Source organism: Rhipicephalus microplus, chromosome 1 (genome assembly GCF_043290135.1).
Source record: "Rhipicephalus microplus isolate Deutch F79 chromosome 1, USDA_Rmic, whole genome shotgun sequence".
Classification (NCBI taxonomy): domain Eukaryota; kingdom Metazoa; phylum Arthropoda; class Arachnida; order Ixodida; family Ixodidae; genus Rhipicephalus; species Rhipicephalus microplus.
This window is the reverse complement of record NC_134700.1, coordinates 56948967-56967276: the sequence shown is the minus strand read 5'-3', so window position 1 is coordinate 56967276 and position 18310 is coordinate 56948967. Positions and strand designations below refer to the sequence as shown.

Below are 18310 nucleotides of genomic sequence, written 5' to 3'. Positions count from 1 at the left end.
ACATTGTTGTGGACTTTTTGTTGAGCTTTGTAGAGCAGCTGTCGCAGAAATGTCACGTGGATGACTGTGTTTTAGTTCTCCCTTATCTGGGGCGGGACGAATTTCCATTACGTCTTGTTCAGCAACACCTTCCCGACAAGTGAGTTGAAGTTCGAAGAATTCCAGATCATTCGAAGATCGTTATCTTCTGGAACCGTTACACTTTGAATTGTCTTGCGTATTCGAAGAGGATGCAGCCGACGAGGATGCCTTGTGCATCTCGTGGAAACGCAGCACCATGTCCGTCGGTAGAACTCTTAGCAGGATTTCTCGAAGCATGGAGCAATTAGTTGTCGAGTTTGTGCCAAGCGCCTTGAGGCTTGGAATATGAACCTGTACCTTGTCATAAAGTTGCCTCAGTTTACGAACGTTTGCTGACGACGACACCGGGGCTGGAGGAGTGGGGCTGGAGGAGGCATTTATTCATTCAGCATGACTCGTCGATTCGCTGTGAGAGTAACTACCTTGTCGCGGTATTCTCCAGCGTCTAACGTCTCGCTGTCGAACAGGTCGTCTGGCGTCTCTTGAAAAATTGCCTCATCCACTTTCTCTATCTGACCATAAAATGAGCTTATTCGGTCGAGGAATACACTTAGTGCTGCTGTCGTGACAGCTTGACTTCCTCGCAAGTGGTCTTCCGTCTCGGACAACAGGACATCTAGTTGGGACCGCAGGTGGTGGCGTCGTCTAAGATATCGTTCCATTCTGCCGCCCGCAGTCGATGTATCTCGTCAAGATCGCAGGCACTGTCTTCCGAGGTTTTGGGGCTCCTAACGTCGATGATGCTGGCGTCGTCAAAGATCCCAGGTTTTCGGCACCATGTGCTGAACCTCTGAGCCTTTCTGCTGTGACGCGGCTCACATAAAGCAAAAAACATGCCTTGCCAGATGAAAAGCTTTAATGGAACTCAAGCAGAAAGAAAAGACAAGGGTGAGCCGGCGCTGCCACGAGGCCAAGCGTCAGCTCATGAGGAGGCTCAATAATTATGACTGCTCTTCTGCTGCGAGGGATGAATAAAGGAAGTCACAACAGTTCAAAAATGTTGGAGTGCCCCTTTAAGTAAAAACATTGAATGGATGTGTATTCACATTAAAACATTTCATTAAAAACACTGGGGAGCATCTTTCATTGAGGCTCTTCCACCAGCATCTCAAATTTTGATTTGCAACTGAGCATTAGATTTTCACCGAAATGGTGGGAGGGGGCTCTTGCCTAGGATTCTAGCATATGCAGTTTACAGGTCCTGGCTAGTTTGTTCCAACAGTGTAACGGTGTGGCATTAGGCTTCGGTCACATGATGTGAACGCTAGACATAACATCTTTTGAGAGAAACCCCCTTGACAAAGTCGCCATCGGAACTGCTGAAGCACCTGGCTGGTATGTGACTCAGAGGCTGCCATTTTGTGTGTTTGAGTAGACTGTGAGCATGAATTTTATGTGTTTGAGTGGACTGTGAGCCTATATCACCGTCTGGTTTCACTTTGACAGTGCTTTTGCAATTGTTTTGCTGGGTGTGCTCCACCTGCAGATTGTGGTGCTGCCTGGTGGTGATTGTTGCCATTAGTGGCGTGTCAGTGCTGGTGCTGCTGCCACTAGTCGAGTCACCCAGTCACCATCCACGGCTGCGGCCACGCCAAGGAGGTGCCTCCAGATTGCACTTTCGGGCTGACACGCGGAGTACGGCAAGGGTGAGGCTTAGCACTAAGTTCATTCGTATCTTGAAGGGGTTGACGCTCCGGATATCGAGGCTGTAAGAAGCCCACTGTAGGCTTCCTCTGTACACAAAAACACTCCTCACAAAGTATTGGTTGCAGCAGGTGTTTATTATATATTTGAGTTCACTTCCGAAGTGTGCCTATATTCTTGCTGTTCTAACAGAGCCCCATGGTTGACACTGATGTCGCTGAATAGGAAAAATCAAAGTGTTGAAGGGAGCGGCAGCACTACTGCATCACTGGCAACGCTAGAGTATGTCGGCTGTGAACCCATGCTTGCTTTGCTTTGAGCATTGCCAAACTTGCCCAGCTTGCAGGCGTTTTGTAAAATGCTTTGCATCGTCAAGTGAATCTGCAAAGCTGATACAAAATAATTTTGGTTTGTCCTCACACTTCTTTACATTGGCACAATACCAGGTGACGGTAGCTGTAAGAGGCCAGATAGGTGAGGCCACCTGGCAGCACTAAGATGCACTGAATTGTCATTTCAGAAGCTTACTTCACTGCCGGTATAATTAGAAGTTGCCTAATATCAAAGGCAAACCATTTGGGTTGCCTTTCTTAACATTACTTCTATTTAGCACATTCGTTGATAACAAAAAAATGTTTCCATGGTTGAAGTCGTCTGAAGCCTCACAAGGTGTTGGCACTGTCGTATGGTAAGCCAGCATTCTGTACACGCCTCTGCATGTACCAGGTCACCGTAAATGCCAAAATTTTTCATCAGAGGATTAAGCAGGTCTTGAGAGCAGAAGATGCAGCACTGTGTGTCATGCACAGTGCTGCATCTTCACAACAATTTCAGATCTGGCCATTCTGGTAACATTAAACGTATGCGCTATGTATACAAATATACCGATAACTGAAAAAATTCATGCGGTGTCAAAGTCACTCATAAAAAGAAAGGAGACACATAATGCTGAAGTTTACTTCTTGTTATTTGAATTAATCCTGTCGCTTAATAATTTAGAATTTGATTCATCCTACTACCTACAAAGTTTCGGCACTAGTATGGGAACCCCTTTTTCACCAACATAGGCCAACATTTTTATGGGACACTTAGAATCAGAACTGTTTAAATCATCCCCAGCAAAGCCTTCTACTTATCTCAGCTTCTTAGATGACATGTTTATTATATGGGAACAGGACATAAATGCATTCGTTGATCACTGTAACACGTTTCACTCTAGTATATTAAATTTACCATGCACCAGTCTCCCGAAGAAATTGACTTCCTAGACATGACAGTATCTATTGAAGCAAGAAAATTAAAGACAAACTTTACAGAAAACCGAGAGAGAGCCAACAATACCTAGATTACACTTGTCACCACCTGTGACACTGCGAACGAGGTATTTTTGTCGGACAAGCAAAGGTTATAAGAAGGATTTGCAGCAACAACAGTGAATACCTTCACCACTTGAGCAATCTAAAGGAAAAATAGTTCAAAGAAATTACCCGTAAGACACGCTAAACAAGGTCTACATTGAAGCGTGTAAACAAGATAGAAAAACGACACTAGCTAAAAGGACTCCCGTAGCACAACACAATCAGCTGCCAGCATTAATAACCAACAACTCTAATGTGCTCCTAAACATAAATAATATCTTTTGTAAGTATTATCCAATGCTGGAAAGCAACGAGTGCCTTAGAAAAGTGTTTCCCCAAGTACGAGAGGTTGTGTATTGCCATCATAAGAATTTTAATGACATGTTAGTGCATGCAAAAGTAAGCTCGCATTCTACTGCCCAAATAACACATAGCTCCCATTCAAGATGCAAGACTTGCAAAGTCCTTGAAGATGACATGATAGCTAAAAGTACTGTAATTGATTATGTTCATCATATGAAATTAGTTTTATCTACTTGTGCAAATTTTATCTACATGATTGAATGTTCATACTGTAATAAACAGTACATCGGCAAAACAGGACAGCTTATTAGTGTCAGATTAAACACTCATCGTGCAGACACGGCAAAGACATTACCGAAAGCAGTGGCACAGCATTTTAGTGTACGTAGCAGGACACAACTTTGACGATTTGAAACTCTACGTACTTCAGTGAAATGTCTGGTTCGCAAGAGGCAGAAAATATAGTTTATTGTCAAGTTCAACACACTCCAGCTCGTAGGTGTAAAAGTTTCTAAATCCGCTCTTGAACCCATTCGGTATGACACATACACAAAGTAAACCAATGAGAGTTGAGGCCTCTGTGTAGGAATTTAAAACCTACCATAAATAACTGAGAAACAACAACAATTGTGATTCACCGAAACGTGCACGCCCACTGTCACAAACGGGCGCTCAGAAAAATGCTTGCCTCCGAAGTTTAGTGACAGCGACATTCATCATCATCATCATCATCAGCCTGACTACGTCCACTGCAGGACAAAGGCCTCTCCCATGTTCCGCCAGTTAACCCGGTCCTGTGCTTGCTGCTTCCAATTTATACCCGCAAACTTCTTAATCTCATCTGCCCACCTAACCTTCTGTCTCCCCCTAACCCGCTTCCCTTCTCTGGGAATCCAGTCAGTTACCCTTAATGACCAGCGGGTATCCTGTCTACGCGCTACATGCCCTGCCCATGTCCATTTCTTCTTCTTGATTTCAGCTATGATATCCTTAACCCCCGTTTGTTCCCTAATCCACTCTGCTCTCTTCTTGTCTCTTAAGGTTACACCTACCATTTTTCTTTCCATTGCTCGCTGCGTCGTCCTCAATTTAAGCTGAACCCTCTTTGTAAGTCTCCAGGTTTCTGCTCCGTAGCTAAGTACCGGCAAGATACAGCTGTTATATACCTTCCTCTTGAGGGATAGTGGCAATCTACCTGTCATAATTTGAGAGTGCTTGCCGAATGTGCTCCACCCCATTCTTATTCTTCTAGTTACTTCAATCTCGTGGTTCGGCTCTGCGGTTATTACCTGCCCTAAGTAGACATAGTCTTTTACAACTTCAAGTGCACTATTACCTATCTCGAAGCGCTGCTCTTTGCCGAGGTTGTTGTACATTACTTTCGTTTTCTGCAGATTAATTTTAAGACCCACTTTTCTGCTCTCCTTGTCTAACTCCGTAATCATGAGTTGCAATTCGCGACAGCGACATTACTGGGCGCCTTTTCGGCACGGCAGAAGCCAGCGTAAAAAAAAAAAAGAAAACAAGCATCAAAAGACTTCTTGGGCGCACCGCCTCTCTCCCTCAAAAGCGCCGTAGCCACGCCGACGAACCTCCTCCCATCTGCGGCAGAGCGATCTGCGGAAAAATCTCAAAGGAATGGGAGTGGTGATGGAGAGTTGCATCAGGCTACGAGAGAGGTTTCGTCCTTTCCACAGCCTTGACTATGCGCTCCGCTGACGAAACGACTAGAAATTTTTATAATCCAGGGCAAGTGCATATAAGCCAGCAGCAGAGGGAGCCGCAGCAGGAGATGAAGAGAGTTCTGCGCCAGCATGCGGTGAAGAACATGAATTTTTTACTATGATATCCCGAATTCAGAGCAATTTAAAAAAAAAAGGCTTAATTCTGAAAAGCAAAAATATCTACAAACCATTCAGAATCCCCAAAATCGTGCCTAGTGCTCGAGAGCACCGCTGTTTCTTAAAATCAGTATTTTCAACCACCTCACAGTTCAAGCAATGATTAAGGTCTCATTTGCAATGCCTGTCAAATCTTTTGACAGACTCTGCAAGTTCAAATGTGGATCTGCCAAGCTGGCAAACTTGAAATTCAGTGGATTCGTAAAGCAGTAGCGAGTGAGGGGACAAAAAAGAAAACTGGCATATGGTTTTGTTTACTATTGCTTGTGTGCCAGTTTTTTTTGTCACCACCCCTACTTTGCGGTATTATGAATCTTCCGAATTTTAAGGCCGCTTGCTTGGCAGAGCCACATTCAAATTCTCAGAGTCTGTTGAAGGATTTGACAGGTGTGGCAAATGCTAATATAGACTTCATACTAGTTTGCTCAGTGGGGTAATACTGAATACTACGTTTATTGAAATAGCATTGCTCATGTTAAATCTGCAATAAAGGTGGGTTGATTGTCTTGTACATATACTTTTTTTTCTAAATGTAAGCCTTCCTTTTTTTTTAAAAGCTCTATATTTAATCCTGGATAATCAAAAGGTCTGTGTTTTTCCCCGTATCATGTTCCAAATTTAGTGCTTAGTGTTCCAAAAGTATCATTTTGCTGCTCCAAATTTTGTTTTGGCTGTTGCACATCTGGAAGCGTCTTAGTCTGCTACAGAGCACGCGGCACCCATTCGATAGAGTCGAGATGGGTGGCAACTGCTTCCGGCAGTGCAGCCATGTTTTTCGGACCCAATGCTGGTTTCTTCACGGTGCTGTGGAAGCTGTGGCTGTGCTGACTATATGTAAAATTTTAGGCAATATCATACCAATAGCTTGTACTTTAGACATGAAAGCTTAATGCGTACAAAGCTCAAGTGTTTTATTTGATCCACCATATTTCCATGTTATAACATGAACAAGCCAGAACTCGTAGTGAATTATGAGGGGCAATGCTAGAACAAATACAGAGGCGAGAAAAGAGAAGACATGAACTGTATATATGCGCATGTCCTGTGTTTTCTCATTCGTGTATGTCTTCTAGTGCTGCTTCATATAATTCCCGACGAACCCTAACCAACTAGCTCACCTTTTTGTTATTCTACAAGCCAGGACTTTTTCTTTTGTGTCATAGAGGCACACAAAATGTTTTAGTAAATGAAAAATGGTGCAAAGTCACTAGGCAGATCACAGTTCCAAAATGCAGAGAAGCCTTCACGTGGATGTCTTCTACGAGACCACTTGAAGATGTCATGAGAACACGCAACGTGGTAAGCAAATGGGCATTACATCTCGCTTCGCAAGAATTTATGGTCGAACAGCGCCAGCCCACGCAGCGCTACCACAGTACTTTTTATTTTCTTTTTCATCCCTCCGCCTCTTGTTCATTCACTCCACGTCCATTCCGTAATGACCTGGTCACTCGGTCCCCAGCGCACTTCTTTTGAGAAGCGCACTCGTTATCGCGTTTGTCATAGATTTTTCGACGGTAAACACGCGAGTCAATTATTATAGCAGATCACGTTGTCTGAAATTCACAATAAATTATCAAAGTCAGGTAAAAGTTGTTTTCTCTTGTCTCGACAAATCACGTTATATTCCCAAAAATCACACGTCAACGACCCATCTATCAGCAATTGGCTGATTTGAACATGCCGTGCTCGCTCGTTACAGAGATTGCTGCAAAAGGCCACTACTTGTCAACGCATGCGTGCGCGATCACACTTAAAAAGCAGCGCATTCGAAGAAAAAAAAAAGAAAAAAAGTGCTCAAGGTCGCAAAGCGTGCGTGAGGTTTATCTGTGGCTCTGCCATCCCTCCCTGGTTAGCTTCCAGTGCTTTTGCCAGGACGAGAGAAGAGAGAATGCAATTCCAGTAGGCGACAAACCTTTATAACTCCACTCGCACTGGACGAATTCTTAAAATTTTTGTGGTGTTGAATTCCAGAGGCAATAAGCTCTTCCTCTGAATTCATTCCATGGTTACTTGAAAAAGTTTTTCAGGGTCCCCTTAAGTGGTATGCATATGAATGGGATTCTATGGGAGTTAAAACAGTAGCCGAAAATGACTTCGTTGTAACCGGTCTTGCACTACAAGTGGTTACGTTATAAATAGTCTGCACTCTATTGTGTATTATGTGTATGACACACATATTCATGATTTCTTTTCATTTCCATTGCATTTAGGTCACAAATTAAATTTGGAATGTCGTAGGGTGTGCCTACATATGGTAAAAGATGCATTCAATGCAGTTTGTAAACTTGTTGGTTTCATAGACTGTATTAACATTATTACTTAGTTGCAGCATGACCGTGATTGTAATGCGAGAGGTGTCTTTTTATTCCATTCAGAAGCGAAATAAACAAAAAAAGAGAATTTTTTGTGTCATTGCATCTTTTAGACTGCTTGAATTTCGGTATTTGACTGTAATGTGGGAGTTGGACTTCAGGTAGCAAATATCTGGAAAAGAATTTCATTACATTTGAGTAAATATCATAGTATCCTATAACTTTGATTATGTCAGGATGCAGTGCTCTCAAATGCACGATCTGGCAGTGTTCAAGATACAGTAATCTTTCTCACACATTGGTATTAGACACATCTATATCCTGCAACAAAGGAGTTATGGTTCAGCACAGCGTATTAGTAATTTAACAATCAGCCAAGTGACGTTTATGATGCATTTGTCTTTGTGGATACTGTACTTTGACCCACTTTCATGTACATCGGGCTGAGCCACCACACAATGCTCTGAAGGCACAGCCAACTTCCTGTCAGGATAGCTCGCTGCATTCAATTTGCTTCTCGCCCAGCACATCATACGAACTACTCGTCCAGCAGTATACTAGTTTACTCTATGAAAGCAGTTGATCGAGTTGCTCTTGGCTGCAGCAAATTACAAGTTCAACAGCAATGTTGATGACAGTGTTTTACAATTGTGCATGCCACTTTAGTGCTTTTCTTTTTGCCCCCGTGATTTCAATGCATACAAGTAAATCAGCGATGAGTATGTTAGAACAGCGAAGAAACTCGGTTAAATGCGTAAAACAAACACTCACTACAATTGCGGGCCAGAATGAATTTGCGGAATACATACGTTCCACTTTTTCTTGTGCAGAAAAACTTTTATCTTACATCAGCTAAGTTGCCGCTATCTCTCCTAAGTCTATGTAAGCCCTAAAAAAGAAAGGATTTCGCAGTAGCTTCGGAAGGTGCATTTACGGAGCTTCTGAATTTTTGTCCTGCTGAGATAAAAAAGACCTGGTATTCAAAGTGCCAGACACTCTTTCATTTCCCGGTTTTCTAGAGAAACAATTTCTGCTGGCAGTCATTGTGTTTTTAAATAAGTTCACCCTGTAACTTCACAGAAAAATGTATCAAAGCATGCGTGAAATTGCCATGCTTTTCTCTGAGCCTAATTGTGGATAACAGTACATGGGAATAATTTTCTCGATAGCCTATAACTCTCGCGAAGTGGGTACATTCAGGAAAAACAAAAGTACTCGACCATTTATACAACAGGGACAGGAAAATTGACAATGGAAGTTGGTGTGGTGAAGAAAGCTTTACAGGAACAGACCGCAGCTTTGTGAATAAGGCTTGTAGGGTGACTGTGCTGTTTCGCAGCAGCAAATAAGGGGTCCACAATGTTCCTCTGCAAAACATCACAAGAGCTTCTCTGCACCACTTGTTATGGCCGTTTCATCCTAATGATTACTTCGTGCTGTGATCACATGAAGATATCTTTAGGAGTTGGAGTGATATGTCTGTGCCACTTTTTTCCAGCCAGGTACTGGCTTGATCTTGATTAAGTTTGTTTGGGCTATTTTTCTCGGATTTATATGTATATGCCACAGCCAGTTTTTATTACATCATGTCAAAATATAGGCGAACTTTCAAAGTGTCAATTGCTGCTGTACACCCATTAGCTGCACCTACAGCACAGGAAGAAAGACAAGCTTTGAACTATTAACCTTCATCTATGTGTTGCTGACAGAGGATGGTGCCATTTACCTCTCGAAACCTCAGAGCAAGAGGCCTGTGCCATGGGATGTGAGCAATTAATAAACAGGACGGCAGCCATGACATATACAGAATCATGGTGTTTATGCAAGTGGGCTGAGACAGTATATTGGGAAAATTACATAAGCATAAAATGCATTTCAACACATCTTGAACCTAATTGGCACTGCTATAGAAAACAATGTTCCACCAAATTTAATCAAGTGATAAAGCAGTTTAATGGTATTTTGTTATAAGAGATACAATATGTGTTGAATTTTGATGGCATTTTCTGGGAATTCGAAAATATTTTATTGTTGCTACAATTTTGTTACCTTGGTGTTTTGTTATTACATGGTTGAATTTTACTGTTACTTCAAGGGTATCGATGAGTTATGGCTCTTAAATTGAGTGTGCTCGCTGTGTGCACATGCCCTTTTTTTTATTTATCTAAAGCAAGCTTTTGTGAGGCCAGATGCATTGTGAAAGTGCATAATCATATTTGGAAAAAAGCAAAAAAAAAAGATCATGAACATTTGCTTATCTGTCCTAGTTCTTCTGCTGCTGCAAGAGCTTGTCAGTGTAGCATGTGACATTTGATTAGAAGTATGTACTATAAGTGACCTTGGATGCACCTGTGACATTCATTAGGATAACTTTAACTGATGGCTGTAGTGCCAGCACTTTGATGGTCATGTGCATTGGAGAGTCCTTTCCAACATTGGATCTTCCGGTGCAATTGGCGCGAAGTGAAATGCCAGCAACAGCAAGCATTAGCAATGGTGTAGTATGCACCACTCAGTCAGTGCATGACAGGTGCACAGCACTCATTTCACCACTCTGTGCATGTCCGTGATGATGACTTAATGGCATGCACTGTACTGTTGCTACACTGGCTTGTGCGGATATCGGAGCACTTGGGATATTTAAACAAATATTACAGTATTTTAATTTGCTTTGATTCAAACTTGCACTTTTGGAAATTACAAATTCGAAATGAACGAATAAGAGTATGTTTGTCCGCATGCAAGTTTTTTTGTAAAGGTGGTTTCACTGCACTGGAGGGGTGCTTTGTCGTGAAGACACTTGTCCAGAGAAAAATGCGCCTTGCTGCGTAGCCTCACTTCAAGGTTAACTGAACATCGTACCTTCATATTGATTCATCACTTTTTCAGTTTAAATGGTTATTATACGTGCTTAGAAGCTTTAAGTATGGTAAGTTTTGAAACATAATGCATTTTACTGGTTATCAATTGCATCCTACAAAAACTGCAATCTCTGCTATCATTCAAAGTTGCTTCCACTACCTTTAGAACAAAAAGAATGACATTTGCACATGCCTTGTTTAATTAAAAAAGATATTGTGCAGGTTAGTTGGGCCATGAGAAATATGCTAATATTTTTTGTATATACTATTTGAATTCGATTCTAAATTATTTCACGAAACTAGCTATTAGCTTTAAAGCTAAAATTTACTATTTGCACAAGCCTACTGCTAATGCTTGCCGCTGTTCATGTTTCATTTGATGCCTATAGCACTTACACCAGCTTGTGCATCACTTGCCACACACTTTGCTCTAAAAGCAACTTTTATAGTCAGCTGGATAATGGTCGGTATGTGGTCACTTATCGTGAAACATTATGGCACTAAAGCTGCCATTCACATTTTGTTATACGTGAAGCTTTCAACATGAGATTCAACAGCACAAACATGATTCAAACACTTCTTGCCATCTGAGATGTGATGGGAACTTTTGTACAGGTGGACGCTTTTGGAGCTGCTGCAGTTCCTGATGCATCAAGGCTCGGGGCAATCTTCAACGCAGAGGATCAGCGAGTGAAGGTGACTGCATAATTATGCTGTGTTTGTATGTGTGTCACAAACATCCACCACATGTTGAAACGAGGGGCAGCATTTTTCAAAGGAGCATTGAAGCAAATCGGTTTAGATTGATGAATTGTACTCCGAAAACTCTAATGTCGTTACCTGCATCATCATGTGTTTATTAAAACTGGAGAAAGTCAAGGTGAAAGTTTCATTTTCAAAGCTCATGCAGAGATCTCTGCACGTAGCATCATAGATTTCAAAGTGATTTTCCATAGTTTGCTAACATTGGCTCAATGAAATTTCCTAAAACTTAATGTGTCAAGTTTGTGGCTCCTTCTGAGGACAGTGTAGTTCATTTTTATTGATCAAAAACTAAATGTGACCTAGTAGACACACTCAATATCTAAAACATCACGGTATTACAGTGTCAACATCACAGTCAAGCTGCACGCAAGTGAAGTCATGCCCGAACTATGCATAGCTGTGCTGGCCTATGTGATAGTGAATAGAGATAAAAATATAGTGGCAGTGGTATTACTATATAGTAATGCATGATAGGACTCAACTGCTGGCTGATTGAGCACATCAACCCTGCATAAGATGAATGCAATACGAAAAGATTGGGTTACATTTATTTCTGAGATATTTAGTACATTATAATCATTACTTAGATGATAGTACATTGTTAAAATGAGGTTTTAAATGCATGAGATTCTACGAGGAGTATACCAAGAAAAATTTGAAGTATTGTGATTGGTTGTTGTGCCATTTGACTCTTGTGCTGTTGTTTTGTGTGAAGCAGCTTAACCCTTTGTAGGATAGTGGTATGAATGTGTATCACTTTTCCACTTCGTTTCAAACATCCATAATAAATAAAAACTTTTTTTGTACTAGTGGCACCATTTACCCAGGTATACCAAAAGGCTAATTCAAGTTTTCACTTGGCTGCAACATCTGGCATACACAACAAATTAGATTTTCATGAGCCTTGATTACTGCTTGCTATCTGCTGTAGTGCTCCAGTGGCCTAAATTGGCGTCCTGAGAAGGTCGTTTCAACATGTCTGTGAAGTGTCCCATTTTTTCATAGTGACGAGTGCACGCGTGAAATTGCTGAACCCTATGTAATCATAAAAGCAGGATACAGGTGCATGAGCCAACCTTCAATTGCTCTCACAGAGGCTTAGATTTGGTATTTACAGCATACTTGATTACGTGATTGGTGGGGGGTGGCAAGGTTTTATTATGCCTTCATGTTTGCATATATATGACTTGTTTTTTTTATTAAACTTTCAGTTGTTACACAGTGCTTGTGTCATGCACTTTCTTGTGTTTTTTGTCCTTCTTGTGCGCTGATCGTGATGTGTACATTCCAACTAGCCCAATTTGCTACTTTACTTCATGTACCATGTTACCTGTTCTCAAAATAGAACCTAAATTTACTTTGTGGGCTCTCAAAATAAGATACCATACTCTTGGAGCGAACAAACTCAGTCGACAATGTCATATGAAACGAAACAAAAACCTTTATTGAGCTACCTTTACACAGACAATATCATCAGCCGAATGAAATACATCACTAGTGAACAACACGCTAAAACATAAAACAAACACAAGTTAACGCGAAGGCGGTGTCACCAATGCTCTACTCACCACAAGGGGCCCACGGCAGACATTTCATGGCACCGTCCTCATAGACCCACCGCGGAAGACAACCGTTCGCGCCATCCACCACACACACCAAAGAGAGCCTCTCATGTCTCATGTGCCACCACCCGGCCTCGCCGCCAGGCGTCATTCTTGGCACTACTGCGCTTAACATGATAATGATGATGATCATATCCCCACGAGCACCGCGCCACCTACCGCTTGATGGTTGTAAACTCTATATGCGGCCTGTTCGTGAGACATGCCACGAGGTGCAAATGACTTTACTGGAGGTGATAGCACCCCCCACAACTTGCAACACAAATCAATTTTTTTCAAAGAACCATTTTTGGGCTTCATCTTGGCTGATGGTGCTAGCCTTAATACTGCAGCTATTGCACTGGTACAATTGCACATACACAGATTTTCATTTTTATTGTAGCAGAGCTTTTATTTGAACAAGCTGTGTTAATCGCAGAAGAGAAAGGAAAGCAATTTTCAGCTCACTTTGATAATTCATTGTCAATTCTAGGCCACGTGCTGTGCTATAATATTTGGCTTGTGTGTTCTCGAGAGCCTCTACTACCGATCGGCAGTGTTTTCTGACCATGCAGTAAAGTGTTGCACGGCCCCTTTAAAACAATTCGTGGAGTGAACAGCCCCAATAAATTTATAAATAACCTTTCTTTTCAGAATTTTGCTTGCTTCGGTAACACCTGAGGACAGCAATGCCACTTTTTATGCCACGCTGTTAAAAAGGCAGTGGTACATATATATATAACACTTTTTTCTTGAAATATATTTAGTTGAAATTTTTGAAAATTGTGTGAAGCATTTTTGAAAGGATTCTAAATGTTGTTCTGCAGATTATAAAAAAAAATTTTATCTTGAAGGTAGTGCCTCAGAAAGGGTTAATTAAATCAATTAAATGAATGGTGTTTATGTGACTTTATGTACAGTCAAGCCCGCTTATAACGAACATGAGCCTGACGCGCATCCGTTCGCTGTATCCCGAAATTCATAGTAAATGAAACACAGTTTTTAAAGAAGTTGTGAGAGAAAACACAAAATTTTTTGCCCCCAAAAGCACACATGTTTCGAAGAGCAGGACCAATAAGGAAGGTCTGGAGTTTATTTCAAATGGCAGTGTGCTTTTCGGCAAGACCCGTGGCATAAGCTGGATGAGGCACACGCAACACACATGCCACAACGCGTGGAACAGCTCTGGGCCTGTTTATAGTCAGAAAACGAAACTTCTGAATTTGAGCCAGCGTGGCTGGCATCGCAGAGCGGTGGAGATTGGCGAAGGAGTTGCGATCAAAAGAGGACAGCAGATTTGCGAGAGAAAGGCAAGCAGTTTCGATAAATTGAAGAGAGGAGAGGAGGTGACGGGAATGTGGCCTTGAAAACGAAAACACGCGGCAGGAGGCAGGTCGGGTAGCTTGTTTGAAAGATCTGCAAAACGTGCAACTCTCACGTAGAAAAACTTGAAGGAGTGCCTGCGTGCGCAGAAGTCAAAGCATGGCTGCCTGGATTGGTGCGCGGGGCGGTGTTCAAAGAATTGACGGCTTGTTCCCCTGGCGGGATTGCGTGGCCTCACTGACTTCAATATTTCGCGATTCGTTACGTGCAAATTAACAGCCGTTTTTATGCTTCTGCACGCATGCGGAAGGCACGCTGAGCCGAGTGGGAAGTGAGCGAGAATGGGTTCTAAACACGAAAGGAATCGCGAATTATCAGAGTTAACGGGGTAGCGTGCGCTAGGACAAAACGATAAGACAAGACGCAGACAATGGAATACAGTTGGTAGCTGAGGATGTTGGCAAATGATCTGGTCACTCCAGGTCGGCGACGCCAACTACAGTACCAGTGATGAAAAACGGAAGATGGCCGACCGGTCTTCAAAACATCGGTGGCAGTGTGAAAACAGGGGCTTTGTTTGGGGATGCGGGGTGCTCAGAGTAGCGGGGGGACAAAGGATGGAGGGGTGCGTAACAAAAAGCGTTCTGGGAGAGCAGCAACTAGAGGGGTGCATAAGTTGGGCCGGCGTTTAACAATAAGAATCTATGGGCACCTTGCAGATGCCTGATCAGTGGTCGAAAGAGGTCTTCTAGGAAGTCGGCAGTGCGCCGACTCCGTTCCTTGTACCTGATCAGTGGCACTTGGAGACATTTGTTGTAAGTGCGATTTTGGGCCATTGAAACAATGTATATTTTCATGGTCACGCGGATATTGTTCATTTTAAGCGAAAATTCGTTTTAAGTGGGGCTGTTACATGTGGGCTCGACTGTATATGGTGTCATTGCCTGCTTCATTTTTATTGAACTAGAAAGCATTTATTTGTATTTACTCTGTTTGACAGTTTGAGGCAGTGGTCAATGCTCAAGCCTTGTTTACTTATTTATTTATTTATGTATTTATTCATTCACATTATCTTACAGGTTCCCGTAGGGACATTGAGTAAGGGGGGGCGAGAAAAGAAAACACAAAATATAACAGAAGCAACAGAGTACAAAACATTACAATGTGGTAATGTAACACAACTTACAGAGGAAGGGCATGCAAAAACAATGTAGTTACAATGGTGGTGTCTAATACAAAGTTGAATAAATGGCAGGTACTTAAAATAAATGGTGCCAAAATGTGAGCACAAGAAACAAAGTAAGAACACATTTGCAGATATGCACAGGTATACAGAGCTACATTTTCATGGAAAGTAATGCCGGTATACTTCATTGCGGAATAGTGTATGGTCAGTGATTAAACAATTTTGTTAGGAAGATCATTTCATAGTGTTACGGCTGTGGGCAGTGCTGATAAGTTAAATGCTTGGGTGCGACCATAAGTGCGTTTGAAACTTCGCTGATTGTTTAGTCGATTTGACATGCGCACGGGAGTTTCTAGGGGAAAGGGGAATAGATAAAGGCAGTTTACATATTTGCGAAGTAAGCAAACGATTGCAACAGCGCGACGTGTTTCCAAGGGTACGAGAAAGTTATCAAATTTTATTTGAGTTGCACTAAAATGACGGCTATATTTCTGAGAGATGAAACGTGCAGCACGGTTTTGAATTGATTCGATCATAAAAATGAAGTATTTTTGATAAGGGGACCAAACAGATGAAGCCAACTCAAGTTGAGGACGGACGTACGTTAAATAGAGTAGTTTACGGACATTCGTAGGGCAATGTTTCAAATTACGACGTAAGTATCCCACGGTTCTGGAGGCTTTTGCACAAACAGTAGTTATATGGATGGACCAAGTAAGATCTTGAGTTAGATGCACGCCCAGATACTTGCACGAGGAAGCTTGGTAGACAGGTAAGTTGTTTAGGATATATTTAAAAGAGGAAGTGTTACACTTGCGACTGAATGATACAAACTTGCATTTGGACAGGTTAAGGGACATAAGCCATTAAGACATAAGACCAATCTTTCAGACTATCAGACAGATTGTTGAACAAATTAAAAAAATTTTTTGATGCTTTTGTCATGTTGTCGTATGACATTCAATTGCCACGTATCTTTCATAAATAGGCAGTGTGGGCTTTTGAGTACTAGTAATGAAACCAGCGTGTATGTGCGAGCGTTGTGCACCTAATTAGGCTTGGGCTGTTGTTGTGAAGGTGGAGGGCTATCACCAGCATGCATTCAACGTGCTCATCAGCAACCGGCTGGGAAAAGTTCGCTCTGTGCCAGACACACGCAACCCCCTGTGAGTATCAATGCTCTTTCTGTGTGCTGTTGCGGTAGATTAGGCTTTACTTATGGTTGCACGCTGAAAATTAGAAAAAAGTGATCACTCTTGCATTCAAAACACAAAAGTAAAATGGGCCTCTGTGGAAGTGCCTTTGAACAACTCAATGTTAAAAAAAAGTGAAAGGGAAGCGAGAATATTGCTATCACGATAATTTCATTCTCATGTGATGCAATGGAAGTCGGAAAAGGATCAGCAAAATGAATCTTTAATCCCAAAATTTAATTATGTTGCTGGGTTGAGCACTCTCATGCAGTAAACACATTGATATTTGTTGGCATACAGCCAGTTGTCGGTTATGATGTCATTATCATGCATTCTTAAAGACCTTTAAATTGTATCAAAGGTGCCTCACTCATGTCCGTGTCGGCCATCTTCTGCCAGTGGCTTGTGCCCTGTGCTACTTGGCTTGCACGAATAGTGATGTTGATCGAATAATTGGTCGTGATGTTGGTCGAATATCACATGTTATATAAAAGAAAATGGGCATATTTGTCATGACGATATATCTTAAATTGAAACGAGGCCTTTCAAAATGCCCCCCCCCCCCTTTTTTTTTTTGGTTCAAAGAAAGCGGAAGCAACCTTAAATAAGAATAAGGATTTGACTTTGCTACAATGCAAATGATAACTTGTAAATTATATTATGTTTTATTATTTACTATTTTTAAAGAAGCCTTTAAACGTCGGACATGATGAATCGATGTGAGGTTGATGTGTTCCTTTAACCACGAAGTGGTGCTTCACGGCAGCACCCCTTAACTGCAGCGAAACCACCTTTAGAGGAAGGTACTTGCCGACTATAATAGTATACATTTGAACAAGGTGCTTTAACGACTTGGCACCCCTCTACCGCACTGAAACTACCTTTACAAGGTTACATGAGGAATAATATACACCTGGTTCATTACGAATACTTTAAAGTTTTCAATAATATAAATTCAAATCGAAGCAAATTATAACACTGTACTATTTGTTTGAATATTTGAAGCATTCAAATACTGGCCCAAGCCTATGGTACCTGTGTGCCCTTTTATTGATTTCAGCTTTGTGACAGAAATGACACGCATTGTTTCGTGCAGGCTTCAGTGTAAAACACTTCTGTGCTTAAAAACACACACTCAAGGGACATGTGACACAAAGTGCAACTTTTTTTCTTACTATGAAAAAAAAAAAACCACGAAAACACTTGTGTGTTATGCTAATTACTTTGCTTAAATACCTTATTTACTGGTGTACATGTTTCAATAAATGCATCTGTATTGCTCCTCATAAGGTTAAGTTTAATTCATTGAAAACTCGCACCATTAAGGGGCCGTTACCAGAGTTGCACATCTTAAAGAGGTAGTGAACCACCCTCGCAGTTTGCATGAAAAACATCTTGGAAGGAGTCGGATGGCTCCTAGGAAGGTATAGTCGAAAGAATTTTCTGAAAGGCCAAAGTAGGACCAGAGAGGCAGTGATCGCTATATTTGCCTGATGCACTTGCCCTCCTCTTGCTTCATTCTGAAGAAAACAGCAGTGCCGTTCACGATGCCCTGCCCAGTGCATTACGACACCTCGCTTCAATGTTGTGTGTTTTCGTTTCTGTGCAACTTGGCGGTGTTGACGGCTGACAACTCATAGTTTCAGTCAGCTGCTTCTCGCTGCATTTTAGCTGTTGTAGCAGCTTGGTGCTGCGTGTCTACTGAACTCCACTAGGAGGAGCTGAATGGTGCTTTGAGCCTAGTGGCACACATGACACTGCCCTGTTACAAAAGAAACG

The 18310-nt window shown here is 41.8% G+C and overlaps 1 protein-coding gene across 4 annotated transcripts in view; it reads left to right on the top strand.

The window, feature by feature from the left end:
* LOC119178785 (polypeptide N-acetylgalactosaminyltransferase 11) overlaps positions 1-18310 on the top strand; it is a 225943-nt gene that overhangs the window by 22412 nt on the left and 185221 nt on the right. For all 4 annotated transcript variants that reach the window (XM_037430033.2, XM_037430032.2, XM_037430031.2 and 1 more), the window contains exons 3-5: positions 1568-1727; positions 11079-11159; positions 16416-16504. In XM_037430033.2, the coding sequence (XP_037285930.2) occupies positions 1568-1727; positions 11079-11159; positions 16416-16504 (330 nt within the window). The remainder of the gene's footprint in view (positions 1-1567; positions 1728-11078; positions 11160-16415; positions 16505-18310) is intronic.